The sequence below is a fragment of the Pocillopora damicornis genome, chromosome 14 (assembly GCF_964200805.1).
Source record: "Pocillopora damicornis chromosome 14, jaPocDami1.2, whole genome shotgun sequence".
Lineage (NCBI taxonomy): Eukaryota > Metazoa > Cnidaria > Anthozoa > Scleractinia > Pocilloporidae > Pocillopora > Pocillopora damicornis.
In genome coordinates this window covers 2,686,925-2,700,519 of record NC_142683.1, presented here as the reverse complement: position 1 = coordinate 2,700,519, position 13,595 = coordinate 2,686,925, and the positions used below count along the sequence as shown (strand labels likewise).

General features: G+C 36.8%; 2 protein-coding genes and 1 long non-coding RNA gene across 3 annotated transcripts in view; 1 reads left to right on the top strand and 2 right to left on the bottom strand.

Annotated features, from left to right (window-relative positions):
- Positions 1 to 119: 119 nt before the first annotated feature.
- Positions 120 to 4,771, bottom strand: LOC149033963 (uncharacterized). The gene is made up of 3 exons (XR_016182949.1): positions 4,401 to 4,771; positions 4,032 to 4,115; positions 120 to 317 (listed from the first exon to the last, which is right to left on the bottom strand). It is a non-coding gene; the product is annotated as an uncharacterized LOC149033963 (long non-coding RNA).
- A 32-nt stretch (positions 4,772 to 4,803) lies between these two features.
- Positions 4,804 to 10,528, top strand: LOC113667187 (uncharacterized). The gene is made up of 7 exons (XM_027182983.2): positions 4,804 to 4,911; positions 5,679 to 5,960; positions 6,600 to 6,723; positions 7,062 to 7,997; positions 8,586 to 8,673; positions 9,206 to 9,423; positions 9,767 to 10,528. Exons 1-7 carry the CDS (start codon positions 4,863 to 4,865, stop codon positions 9,840 to 9,842), a joined length of 1,773 nt encoding a protein of 590 aa, XP_027038784.2. The 5' UTR covers positions 4,804 to 4,862; the 3' UTR covers positions 9,843 to 10,528.
- LOC113667204 (signal recognition particle 14 kDa protein) overlaps positions 10,427 to 13,595 on the bottom strand; it is a 3,481-nt gene continuing 312 nt past the window's right edge. The window contains exons 3-5 of the mRNA XM_027183007.2: positions 12,861 to 12,994; positions 11,781 to 11,813; positions 10,427 to 11,651 (exon numbers count right to left, since the gene is read on the bottom strand). Coding sequence (XP_027038808.1) covers positions 11,553 to 11,651; positions 11,781 to 11,813; positions 12,861 to 12,994 — 266 coding nt within the window. The 3' untranslated portion in view covers positions 10,427 to 11,552. The remainder of the gene's footprint in view (positions 11,652 to 11,780; positions 11,814 to 12,860; positions 12,995 to 13,595) is intronic.

Sequence of the window (13,595 nt, the reverse complement as noted above, 5' to 3'; positions counted from 1 at the left end):
CATTTTAAATTGAACCTTTTGAAAGGTTTGGCTATTACTATATATAAAAAGTGATGCAGTTATCGGGAAACGTATGTAAACAACAAAGCTTTTCGAAGTTGTATTTATTTTGTGAGAGCTACACACAGAGAACGTTGCGGTTTGTTCTTCTTGGGAAATTTTCGTGCGGAAAACTTTACAATCTCTTGGTTTGCATCTATTTTTAACGCGTCCCTAATTTTGGCGGTGACCTAAACCGCAGCGTGCAAGCGTCAGTTTGTGAAGCAGACAGTACTGAGATGATCATCTGCTGGATACTCTCAACTTTTCTACTCGAACTGTAATGAAGAGGAGAGGAGAAATCAAATTAAGTGCCCGAAGTCAAAGACGCGCTCAGTTTTGTGTTGGGGAATCCTCTCTGAGGTGGATTGTATTGATCGACTGAACATGGTAAGGTTGAGGTGCATTTTTCTTTGTTTCAATGAGTTCAGTTGCTCTTAAATCAGATCTAGTTTGAGGCCTTTTTTGTTTTTTTTTTTTCCATGTAGGATTGGGTACGCTGGCTCCAAAATTCGCAAGAATATAGCCGGTTGCTGCAGCTATTTAAACAGAAGGAGGGTGAGTAGATTTGCTATACTAAGGGCTGTACAGGGTGAACTGGGGGAAGTGTTTTGAGCCCTTTTTTATGCTTAAAAATTGGTATCTACAGGTTTCGCCTCATGGCAAGGTCGTCCCCTATTAGTTCGTCCAACATCGGCGAGTTCGCCAAAATAAATACAACAAGTTCTCTCTTTAACAATTTCGCCTCCAATCTTTCAACTCGTTTCTTCGGGGCAGAACGTGTTACTTTTCTGACGAATCCAACATTTCCAGATCTTAACTCTTGACTCATTTTTTCCCCTGCCCCTAAGGAGGAACACCTATTACGGTAATGAAACCAGTTGAAGATTTGGGGGCGAACTGGTAAAGCTGGTGAGAACTTGTTATCGTTGATTGATCAAAAGCGTCGTGATATGGATGATCTGGTAGGGAGGCAACCTTTCAATAGGATGCAGTCAAAGGGAGTGTAACGAAATCCCGCGTAAGCAGCTTTCTCAGAGGTTGGAATGATGAGTCACTCTTTGATAGGAATTGCCGTCAGATCAGTTATTAACTGAAGACACCTTTAACTCTGAACCTCTCTCTGAGCAAGCAAACCATCCTGTTTACCCTTTCATTCCAGTGAGTGCCCAGAAGAATTTCTCGTTTATGGTTTCAAGGTCAGAACTTTTTCAAGCACAAGGGTGATGATAAAAAAAAGAATTACTAACTAAGGAATATTGTTTGATCCAACGCCAAATTCTCAGAGCCAAATCTCTATGAAATATGTGAAAAACTGTGCAGAGAATTGATATTTGCACCTTGGGAGTAAAGGAGCTAATGTAATTAATGGATTATTATCGCATATCTGTGACATTTTATGCAATCACCGTTTGCAATTCTGTTTTCAGACACGAAAGTTAAACAATCTCAGAAGACTACTGTGCGCATCAATGCAAGGTAACGTGATTTTTAGGTGAAATCATCCTTACATAGGCTTTTCCAAGCGTTCAGTTAGGAAAGCGGAGCGAAATAGCGAAAGGAAGGCGCGATATTGGTGGAGGAGTGATAAAGCGAGAGAGGTTTGGGTCGGTTCGTGTACAGAATATTACCGACCCAAACCCCCTCGTTTTTTCTCACTTACTGTCCTATCGCGCTTCGTTTTACTCCGTGAACGCGTGGGACGGGCTAGTTTTTACAATGAATTCATCACATGTGTAAATTTGATAAATATGACCGACTAAACATTGCGTTTGTAAGATAACCTCTGGAGACAACTGATGATTCAGTTTGTTTTTGATAGGAATTGCCGTCAGATCAGTTATTAACTGAAGACACCTGTAACTCTGAATGTCTCCAGGCTAAAAAACCTTGACCATAAAGAGAATGATGTATTATGTAAATCTTACACCTCTATTGATTGCTTTTCTTTTCAGATTATTATCCTAGAATCTGGCTGGAATTCTCCAATGGATGACAAACAATTAAAAAAAAAAAACAAGAGAAAAAGTTAACTCTAGGTTGTTTCATTCCATGAAGCAAAGTATTAATCTAGGCTTCTCCTAGTGCAGTTGATGAAAAAAAAAATAAATAAAAAAAAATAGCAAAGGACAATCACATGATGTTTTTAGGCTTCTCCTAGTGCAGTTGATGAAAAAAAAAAAAAAAAAGAACAAAAAAAAAATAAGGGGACATCACATCACATGATGTTTTGGACTCCTGAGTACTGTACTTGTTACAAGGCTCCTCTGTTAAAAAGAAAAAAAAAGGAACAAAAGAAACAAAGAAAGAGTCAGAGATTAATATGGGTACAGGCAAAGATAACTGGATGTATGTATATTTTATTGTTCGTTTCTGTAAAAACTAAAAAACCAAACTTCTGTCCAGCTGTTATTGCCGCGAGCTTGATCAATAACCTTCTCGAAGCGCCAAGTGTTCAAAGTCATATCACGAGCTCGTCTCTGTCAGTGGGGAGTCAAGTTCTGTAACACAAGATCAATATGTCCCTTGTAAAATGTGGGTTACGTAATCCATCCACAATTGCAAGAAAGTTAACAACAAAGTAAAAGAATGAAGAATTATTTTAGGGACAAAAGCAAATGGAGCGAAAAAGATACATTCTACTTGAAGAAAATTGTAACGTGAAACTTTTTACGCGGTTAATTAAAATAGTAGATAAAGTAACCCTGAGAGAATCAAGGAAAAGACCTCAAAGATGAGAAGCTCTTGATTATTAAACAAATTCTTATTGTAAGAACCGTGGGAAACGTATAGAGAACAGTATGGAGAATATGCATACTGATCTCGGGGTGTAAAGGGTAACATGCACATGAGATATCTAATCTGTAAAGAAATGTGATAACTGGAAAACCACATTTGTAACATTTACAAGTTAAGACTCGTTGTTAAAGAATTTCTGGTAGTCTTTCATTTTTGACCGGAAAAATTTTGGTGTCCTCCTAGGTCAGAATTTTCCCTTTTCTGTGGCACTTTCTTTAGGCATTTCTATCTTTTTTACGCTCTCCTTAAATACCAAAACACTCCTTTTTTTAATCTAGATGTACTGGCGCTTCATTGTTGGAGTTTTTATGCTCTTACGTACCAAGTATTAGGTACACCTGAGGTTCATTTGAAATATTTGTAACTTTATGAAGTAGTTGAAGTTGCCATTAATAAGAGCTATACGCCTTCGTATAGTGCCATAGAAATTGTGCGCAAATTTGGTTCGCGATGGTTGCAAGAGGGCCTTGCCGAAGTGTGACCAAAGAACGCCCAAGGCGATGTGGATAAATTTGATATTTTGTTACCTTTGAACATCATGTTGACTTTGTTTCATTTCTACTCAAGTATTATTTAAATATCGTTCGAAAATGACAAGTGTTTCCTCCTGATCTTTGAAGGTACGAAGTCCTATTGTGTAGCTGACTATTTTTTTTTTCTTTTTCAACTGTAAAACTTTTTTGCCAATCATACAAATACTTGCTTTTAAATTTGTATTGATTGGAAGAAAAAAATATTCGTCGATGGAAATTTACTTATCAAACCATGTCATCCGAAAAAAAAAAAGATTTTACAACATGAATCCAATTTGTATCATTTAACACAGGAAATTGGATCTCCTTCCGTCAAGCAAGTGAAAATATCGTATCAAATAGTGACTTAAGTATATTTCTATCTATATTAAGAGAATATTATATAATCTGTCTCATAAAAGAGATAAATTGAGGGAGTGGCCAGATGATGTAACGGTGAATTACGTAATTTTCCTGCCGAAATGGCTTTCACCTGACATTTTTTTGTTTGTTTGTTTTTTCACCTTTGGACAGTCTTGACTTTTACCATTTGCACTTTGCATCTGCCAATCAATTGGCCCTCTTGCGGTTGGGTCGAGTTATGGGAAAAGGGAGTGGTAGCAGGTGAAAATTGCAGACCCTTTACTGATGATAGAAAACGGATAAATTGGTACTACTCACTTGAGTGAAAGAATTCGCAGTTTCTGGATTTATACGCTTCAGCTGGTCGCTGTTTTATCACGAATCCCAGAGCCTTTTCTTTCCCTGAGTAGAGAAAAATCAGTATCCAAATGAGGAGAATTGAGGAAAATGGATACAAAGCGTTTGCCTTTGTGCATTTCTTTGTATCAGCTGTGAATTGTAACTATTTCCCTTTGGATTTCCTTTCGCAGTGGGGTGGGGATAAGGGGGAATTGTGTTATGCCCTGAAACCCAAATATTCGTCACGGGGTTTCTATTGTTCTTAAAATGTACATTCCTGGTTTAAAGATTTTATACAGAACAACAACTCTTTGAGCTGAAAACGCTTCACGCAACTTAAACACTTACACACTATCAGGATGGGACTGTCCTACCGCGAAACAAAACGTCCCTCACTAAAACTTGTCTCGGAAATCTTCGTGTCGCGTCGTGACAATGGAATTTGTACAACTTTGGCTCAAAGTTGGCTTTCAGTTCCGTGATATACGACACCATAGCTTCTTTCCGGCTTAGACGAACCTAATTGGTTGACAGAAATCAGGAGAGCAAAGGACAACTGCCCAAGATCACGAGCTCCAACAACGCGTTCATCGATAAAAGTGGTGTACAGACTAGAGCCGTGTCATGCGAAGTCCTCGGACAAGCTTCTCTCTTTTAGTTCCCAAAAATATCCTGTTCAGGCTCCAGTCATTTTAACGTGTATGGACGAGTCATGTTGGTTAAAGGGCACCGTGAGTAAATAAAAACTTGTATTTACTACTGGTATGAGTACATGGAGATCGCCTTCCAGACCGATTTACTAGCGCGACAATGGTGCTGTTTTTATTCTTCGTTGTTTTTCTAGCAGATACCGTTGAAGGTAGGGGTTGTAATTGTTGTCTTTTTTAGTGATTTAAACGAGTGCTATTGTCTTCATAGCGAGTAAGCACACTCTGGAGTGAATGATTATTACCTGTATGTTATCCTAGGATTTTATAAACAATGCGGATCCTCACTTTAAGATTCAACCGTTTGTGTCAGCAGTTACTAATTTCTGTTAGAAAAGCAAAAGGTTAAAGGCTCTGCTTTGTTTGAAGCACCCACTCTCCGTATACAGCTTCATAATTTCTTTCAAAAATGAGAAGTTTGTTTAAGTACTATTGCAAGTTACATTGAATGGTTTGCTCGAGCTTTCGCTTTCTATATTAAGAACTGAGCAGGTCACATGGTCCTCCTTGTTGAGAAGACGACGGGAAATTTTCCGGCATCGACCTTCATTGGTTCTAGAGATCTAAAACGTGTAGATTTACTCCACATTTGAATTATTCCTGGGTTATTTTTGTCAATTGATTCGTTAAATAGCATTTAAACGCTTTTTTACGCCCGTATCACACTGAGTGCTGTGTTACCACCAGAGCGAAAAGTCATCATTTATTGAACGGGAAGGGAAGGGGGTTTGTTCAGTTTCAACTTTGTGGACTATCTGTAACTAGTACTGAAAATTTAGAAAAATCCATTGAATTTACATCTTGGACTGAGTGTGTTTCCAGATTACTAAACATGTTATCTCTCCTATTCCAACCTACATTTAATTATATTTAATATGGAGACTATTTATTAAAATGTAAAATATAAATTTTATTGAAGGTGTGAGATCCCCTGAGAGGCCAGTTGTTCCAAATGTCACAGCTATTAGCTCAACTGAAGTGCGCATCACATGGTGTCGAGTGAACTCCAACAAAGTTGAAATTGATCATTATGAGCTGTTCATTGACAGCCAGCTGGAGTACTCTGGGTTAGATGTGATGTACATGGCTAAACGATTAAAGCCCTGGTCATGGTATGAAGTCAAGTTGAGAGCATGTGGCTTCTCTCCTGGTTCATGCTCTCCTTTCTCAATTCCAGCATTAGTGAAGACGTTAAGAGACAGTAAGTGCAGCATAATCTTTTCAATACTCCTTTTATTCATTTTCAAAGAGGAGGATAAGATCGTAAGGGAAAATTTTTCTGGTCAGTCTAACATGTCCATGATGTAAGCCGTAAGTGATAGCTGAGGCACAGGAAGAAAAAGAGTATTCACCTGGACTCACATTTAAGAGTCATTTTATCTTGCACATGCCTGTAATGAATTGCATTTTAACACCCAAGTTCTCTCAAAATGAAGATAAACTCCAACAGTAACAATGATAACAAAAATGATGACAACCACCATACTGATGACTATGATGGCTTGTTTGAACCTTTTTATGTCATACTGATAAAATTGTTGGTCAAATTTATTTAAAATCTTCAAGTAAGATGAAATATCAACAAACTTTTTTACTCCTTTAAATTTCTTTGAAAATTTTCTTTCCTTTTTCTTAAAATAATGATATACTCCAATAGAAACAATAATGACATTGTGTGAACCTTTCTTATGTTGCTCTGATAAAATTGTCTGTCAAATTTATTTAAAATCTTCTTGAGTAGTTTGTCACCTGTGGTAAGATGAATATCAACAATATATTTCACTCGTTCAATTTCCTTTGAATTAATTTTAACACTTTTTTTTTGTCTTCCATTTTTTAGGGGACAATAGTACAGTAATACAGTCAGGTGTTACATTGTTCAAAGTCATCTTTGTCCCTACATACATGTTCATCTTAGGAGTAATGGCAGGAGTGTTGGCCCTTTCATTAATTCTGGCATGGAGGTATTGTATGCGAGTTCATTGAACCCCCTATCTCCCAGAACTGATTACGGTGCGACTCCTCTCTATAATATCCTATCATTCACAGCAAACAGATAATAAAAAATACTCAACCTTATTGGGTAGAAGTTGTTACCTTGATGTAACACCAAATTCTCTCAACTAATTTACAAGGAAATGTGTAGCAGCTAGAGGAGAGAATTAATCACCAGACCTTAAGATTAGGGAGTTAAAAGGTTAATAAAATAGCTCAATGTATGGAATTGTTTTTTCTTTCCTTTGGGATTGTGAACCAGGAAATAAATTATGGCAAAAAATTCAGCCAGCACTTTGTTTTGCAGATACCTTCAGAGTGTTGATTTGTCAGGAGGATCAGCATTTGAGCTGCCACATTTCCATAAAATTCCAAACAAGGATGACTATGAAACCTTCATGGGACAAAATCTTCCAGACACAAAGAACAACCTTCAGGAGAGCTCGGAAAACACTATTTATTTGACAAGGGGTTGTCACATTGATGATGAAGGATCTCATTACCTTGAAATACCCAGTGCTGGCAGGGCTGATGCACAAAGTAGTTTTGTCACACCTTTTACTGCAACCTGTAACACTGAACCATCAGGTCTGTATTTCATGGGGGCTGCACAGGAGAACCAGGTTCCCAATCAAGATTTCACAGTTAAGTTACACAGCCACCAGCTTGAATACTACAAATGCAGCAGTGAAGTGAATTCCAAAGATGAAAAATATACTCAGATTGAAAATCATACCAATGTGAATTATGAGCGTCACAATGAATTATGTGAAAAACTGCCACAGATTTGCAAGAATAATGGGGAAGCTAAAGACCGCGAAAGAACTAAAAGTTTACCAGACGTCAAAGATACTTTAGTTCCATCTACTTCAATAAAGAAAGCTCAATCACTTGAAAATTTGGATACCTCCCTTAACGGCAACATTTCCCATTCACCTTTACTGACACATTCATCTCCATCAAGTGTACAATCTCAATTTGATGAACAAAAAGCTACAGCAGAAGTTACAAGGAACTCTGCTTTACAACCTCATTACGGAATGGTTGTAGCAATAGACAATAGTAATATTTACATTGGTGCTCAGGAATGTGCAAGCATGGTGAATCCAGGAGATCGCAAGAGACATGTACGAGTCAAGCTACAGAATCTTGTGAGAATTCTTGAAAAAGATAGAACTAAAATGAGAGGCTTTGCTTGTGGATCCAGCCCACCTGCAACAGAACATGTTTGGGAAGTTTACAGGTATAAACATCTGTCCAGAAATGCATGCTGTAACAAAATGGTGAAAATTCATTGTCAATTCTGCCTAGCTGATTTCTCTTTGACTAAAATTTGCCAAAAACTTCCAATCCATGAACATTCACTCAGTTTGATGAAATTTTGTCAAACTAAGTGAATGTCACCCTAGTTTTCTGAAGGTTGCAGTGTTATAAAGTCACCAGATAGGTAGCTGAGGCTAAATCTGTGCGACATAATTCAAGCAACATGTGGAAACCAAGTGCTAACTTGAGTGTAAAGTCATTGTAAAGAAATTATATCAACTGAAATAACAATGATGATGATGATGAAAATAGTAATAAGATTAATGATTTATTCAAATATAAAATAATAATAATAATAATAATAGCAATGAAGACAATCATGACAAGGACATGGTGTAATTCTGAAAAAAAAAACAGGTTGTTGTTGTGAGGTAATGTTGAATTAGAGCAGTTTTTTTTTTTTTTTTCCTGAAACTCGAGTTATTCAGAAGCTAACTCTTAGGATTAGACTTGTTCTTAAATTGTCTAAAATGCAAAATAATTGAAACATTTTTTTTTCTGCCAACAGGCGCATGGGATATATTGTTGATCTTGAGGAGAGAAGAGGAAAAGATGAGCAAAGAGTAGATGAAGGACTTCACTTGTGGATCTACAAGGTTAGTAATTCTCCTTACTGTCTGCCATACAGTTCTTGCGATGTTCACTGGGAGAATTTGCTGTTGGATCAACTTATAATCCCTTATTGATATTTTTCTTTATTCTCATCACTTGTCTGCTTGATATTGTATTGATATTGTAAGGAGAAATTCTGTCTTGGTCACTCGTGGGAGTTAAAGGGTGAAACATGTTCAAATTTGATCAATGCTGACGCTGTTTCGAGCAACAAATTTAGAGAGTCTTAAGAATCAGGAAACAGGAAACCTTGCCAACGTTATTACCACTAAATATTTGTGACTAGGATATTTTCCTCTTATCATATTCCAGACAAAATAGACTACAGTGCTTGAAGTCTTCTAAACTGGTTTTGTATGAAATTTAGCAATCGAATAAGATTCTCTCTCTTATTGTTGTGGTTTGAACTTGTAAAACAACATGCAAGACCAGGTGGTGTTTTGAAAGAGACTTGTTGTAAAAAGAGTACTCAAAACTTCTAAAACATTTTCCTAATGGAAGCTATTTAATATCCAGGCCCTTTGTGAGCTGACTCCAGGGATACTGGTATTAGCTACAGGAGATGGAATGAAAGGCAAGTCAGAGTGTGACACCAGTTTCCCCAGATGTGCCGTCACTGCTCTAGAGAGGGGATGGAGTGTTGAGGTGTTCTCATGGAAACACAGCATGAGTAGCGAGTGGATTAAACTGGCAAAAAAGTACCCCAAGGCACTGACAATCAACTACTTAGACAAGTAAGAATCATGTAACACCTATGAGTAGAAAATATTTGCTGAAAGCCTCTGTATACAAATATTGTAAATTCATGGAATCCCTCTACTAAATGGTTAACAACCTTCCCCTCAACAGAACAGAAATCTTGTAATTCATCTCTAATAAATTACTAGAAAGTCCCTAGTTATGAGAACTTGGTGCTAGATCAAGATAGCAGCTTCTACCTGATAAGTTTGAATATTCTCATTACCTGTTTGCTGAAGAATGTAGGGATGTTGTAAGGAGAAGTTTTATGTTAATCAGTTCTGGGAGTTAAAGGGTTAAAATGTTTTCTTTCAACTACTCATTTGTTTTTGTCAACAGACATGTCAATTATATCACATTTGTGGATGGAAAATATGGAAGGAAATGTTTGCCTCTTCCAGCATCAGATGCATAATGTCTGTAATAAGAGGAAGCAGAGGAAGAAGAAGGCAAACTTAAAGAGAGCTAATTTACATGGTCAAAATAGAAAGTATAATCTTGCAGCTAAGGGCAGAACTAAATACTGGCAACATCTCTCTCATAGAGCTAAGACTAAGAGCTTGTTAGACAGCAAAATCACAAATGACAACATTTGTTACTCCAAATAAATATTGTAGGTGTTAACTTTTCTTCCCCCTTCCTTGAATTACTGCCACACCCACTCTGCAATGGTGAGATGCATTCATAGAATTGTGATTTAAAATATCGATAGCAAAATCCCAACTTAGACAAAGTGCCTGCATGTGCCAGAGCTAGACGACAGGTACTGCTGTTGTACCACTTTTCAATCTTAACAGGCAAGATCATTTGGATCAATATCAGTATCTGGGCAACTTCCCACCTACCCCTCCCCTAGCTCAAGAACAGTCAATTGACAATAAGTTAAGGTTAATGTTGGGTTAGGGGAGGGGTAGGTGGGCAGTTGCCCAGATACTGATATTGATCTGATCATTTTTTTAATCACCTTAAAGTGTAGGTGTACTTAAAGGATTGCACATAGAAGATGTTAATTTTTTATTAATTACATGTAGCTTTAAGTTAACATGTGAAGCAGGATATAAATATGAGAATAAAAGTTCTGAGTTTATCTGTCAGCATAAAGCTGTTTGATTTTTGTGGACATTGTTACATTGGTCAAAAGTAGTACAGCAAGTCTCTTAATTTTAGCTGTACATACAGCTGCAGCTGTGTCAGGGCAACCCAACAAGACAGTAGAAACAAACCAACAGTATACACACATCTGAACTGTGGGATTGACCAGGCACTCACTACATGAATTTGCTGTCAATATCTTGAATTTGAAAGAGCAGGATGACAGAATAGGGTGAAAAGTGACAGGAAGGGTAAATATCAGACCTAAAAGGGGATCTGCAACTCTGTCCACAATGGTTTCCTGCTATGCTCCTTGATCCAAATCCATCCAAGAAGAACCCTTCCAAAAATTATTCCAGCTTCTAAATCATCATGAAAAAATTCTGGTAATGATGAATTTAGTAAAAAAGTTTTTCCTAGGGTCACTCAGAGGTATCAATTAAAGCCAGTTCCTGGCAGTTTTCTGCTGCCTGCAAGACCTCTTACTGCCATCAGTCTAGCAAGCAAGCCCTTGTGTTTGGGTATCACTTAACGGCACAGCTGCTTATAAAACCATTGACAGCTGTTTATGAAAAAGTTGTTGATATCACTGTCACTCCAGTCAATACGACAAAAATAACAGTTGCTCATTCTCCAAATTCATTAAATTAATTGTGATTTCTTCATTTATTTCCTCAGATTTCCTGAGGGACAAAATATACTATGTGTAAGGATTCTGTGTACAATTCCTCAACTACATGGAATACTGAGATCAGAAGCTTTCTTAAAAAGTAATTTAGTCTTATAGATAAAGGATTCATCTTGTAAGAAACATCAAAGACGCAGAGTTGACCCTCATTTCAAACTTAAAATAACAACTTGACTCAAATAACAAAAATTAAAATGGAATTCCTCAGATTTTGGTTATCGAAATAGCAATGTATAGTACAGCAGTTTCTCTGAGGAATTGTTAATCAAAGCATGAGGGTTCAACTACTAGTGTAATGTTTTAACTATTGGAAATATTAATAATATTAATTAGAACATTAGCTAGTTACTGAGTTGCCTTGGACTTTTTAGCTTTGCTTTTTTCTGTCCTCTTGTCTCTTTTCTTTAGATTGTCCATATTAGCTTTCAACACATTTGCATATGCCTTCAAAAGAAAAAAAATTACATTATGATGTGATATGAAACACAAATGATTATCTATGTCAGAAGTGGTTTTAGTATGATCCATGTGAACAAAAAAACATCATATGGTTTGAAATTTTATCCAACTCACCATTTGAAACCTATTTACATCTTTTGAATTTACCTGTGAAGTTACAACACAATACATTAGTTAGACATGCTCTAAGGTGGCATATATATTAATAACCCTTTAACTCCCATGAGTGATCAAGACAGAATTTCTCCCTATAATATCAATACAGTTCAAGCAGAAAAGTAATGAGAATGAAGAGAACTATCAATTAGGTGATTATCAGTTGATCCAGTAACAGATTCTCTGAATGAAAATCATGATACAGTACAGCAGTCAGAAAGGAGAATTACTAATGAGATCTTGGGAATGAAAGGATTAACCCTTTAACTTCCAGATCAAGTTTATAATTCTCTTACTGTTAACTATACAATTCTTATAATGTTAGTTCAGAGAATTTATTGGATCAACTAATTATCCCCAAATTGATATTGTTCTTTATTCTCATCACTTATCTGGTTGATATTGTATTGATATTACAAGGAGAAATTCTGTCTCAGTCACTCATGGGAGTTACTTTCACCCTCTTCACTCTCTCTGCCCAGGATTTTCAGTAGACACAAGTGATCTGTTGTGGAAAGCTGACAAAATGCCCACAATGGACTGGTACCCATCCAAGAGGGAGTAGTAATACTCCAAGTTGCTTCATGCTAAGGAAGCTCAGATAAGCTCTTGCTGGTTGGGACACTTGGCTTGAGCACGGACTTTACCAACAGTGTTATCATACCCAAGTACACAACAAAATAATCCAGACATTTTTATCATAATTCCTGGCTTTACACCAACCACCAGGCTGGTGTATCTCCCAGGGAGAGTTTGTAGAATGCTCTATATGGCTCCCACCCACTTTTATGAAGAAAATGTAAACGAAATAAACATCTGATGGGCATGCTTGATGGTGAGAGCATGGCTAAACAAAATGTATAGCACTGTATGATGCTAGCTGGATGATTTTAGGAAGAAAACAACAAAGTCACAGACAAACATGAAGAGTAAGATGTATATTGACTACGTTATAATGAGCTGAACAGGAAAATATCTGCCTCTATCTCATTCACATGGTATAGAGAGTGAAAGAATTAATAAAGATTCTCTGCTTACCACTGTACTGAGCTTCCTTTTTCCATTTGTTGCTCTAAATAAACATCTACTCTCTCCTTCTTGTTCAACTGCTGTCAACTTTTGAAGCTTTTTGCCTCCACGTGGTTTCGGTTTTGGTTTAGTTTGTCCAAAGTCTTTTCAAAATGCACACATGTAAATAAATAAATAAATGTGTCAACTTCAAAAGGAGTTATTTTGAGAAGTTATTTTGACCTAAAAACATTACTTTACAGATTGAAGCTACTGAGCAGTACTTTGATGTGTTTTATTTTTAACATGCTGAATGTGACCTTTCAGATAAAAGCTACTGCGCCATACCTTTGTGTGTTACTGTTTACTACGCTGTACAGGGTAGGCATACCTTTGTGTATTACTATTAAAGTGAAGTCATTTCATGCGATCATTTTCATTGTGCTGTACAAGGCCATTTGAATTTTATGCAGTTCTTTGATGGTAGTGTTTATTCTGTTGTTAAAGGTGGTTCTAACTTTAAAGTTAGTGAAGGAAATAATACAAAGCCAGTTTATCTCCCAATGATATATGTTTTACGTAGCTATTATACAGTATTCCGTTACATGATGGAGACGAAAACAGCTTTTAAGTACTTGATAGGTAGTCTACGCTTGGCTTAACTCATTAAGTTACATTTACAGCATTTTTTTCAAAACTAAGTATCATCATACGCAGTGGAACTTCTTTACACCAAAATAAAACCTTGATTACCGCACAAAACCA

Excerpts from the sequence above, each read along its gene's own strand:
- LOC113667187 (XM_027182983.2), top strand. The coding sequence starts at position 4,863 with ATGGTGCTGTTTTTATTCTTCGTTGTTTTTCTAGCAGATACCGTTGAA. Across the intron at positions 5,961-6,599 it reads AGTGAAGACGTTAAGAGACA|GGGACAATAGTACAGTAATA; the intron begins GTAAGTGCAGCA and ends TCCATTTTTTAG. Across the intron at positions 7,998-8,585 it reads CATGTTTGGGAAGTTTACAG|GCGCATGGGATATATTGTTG; the intron begins GTATAAACATCT and ends TTCTGCCAACAG.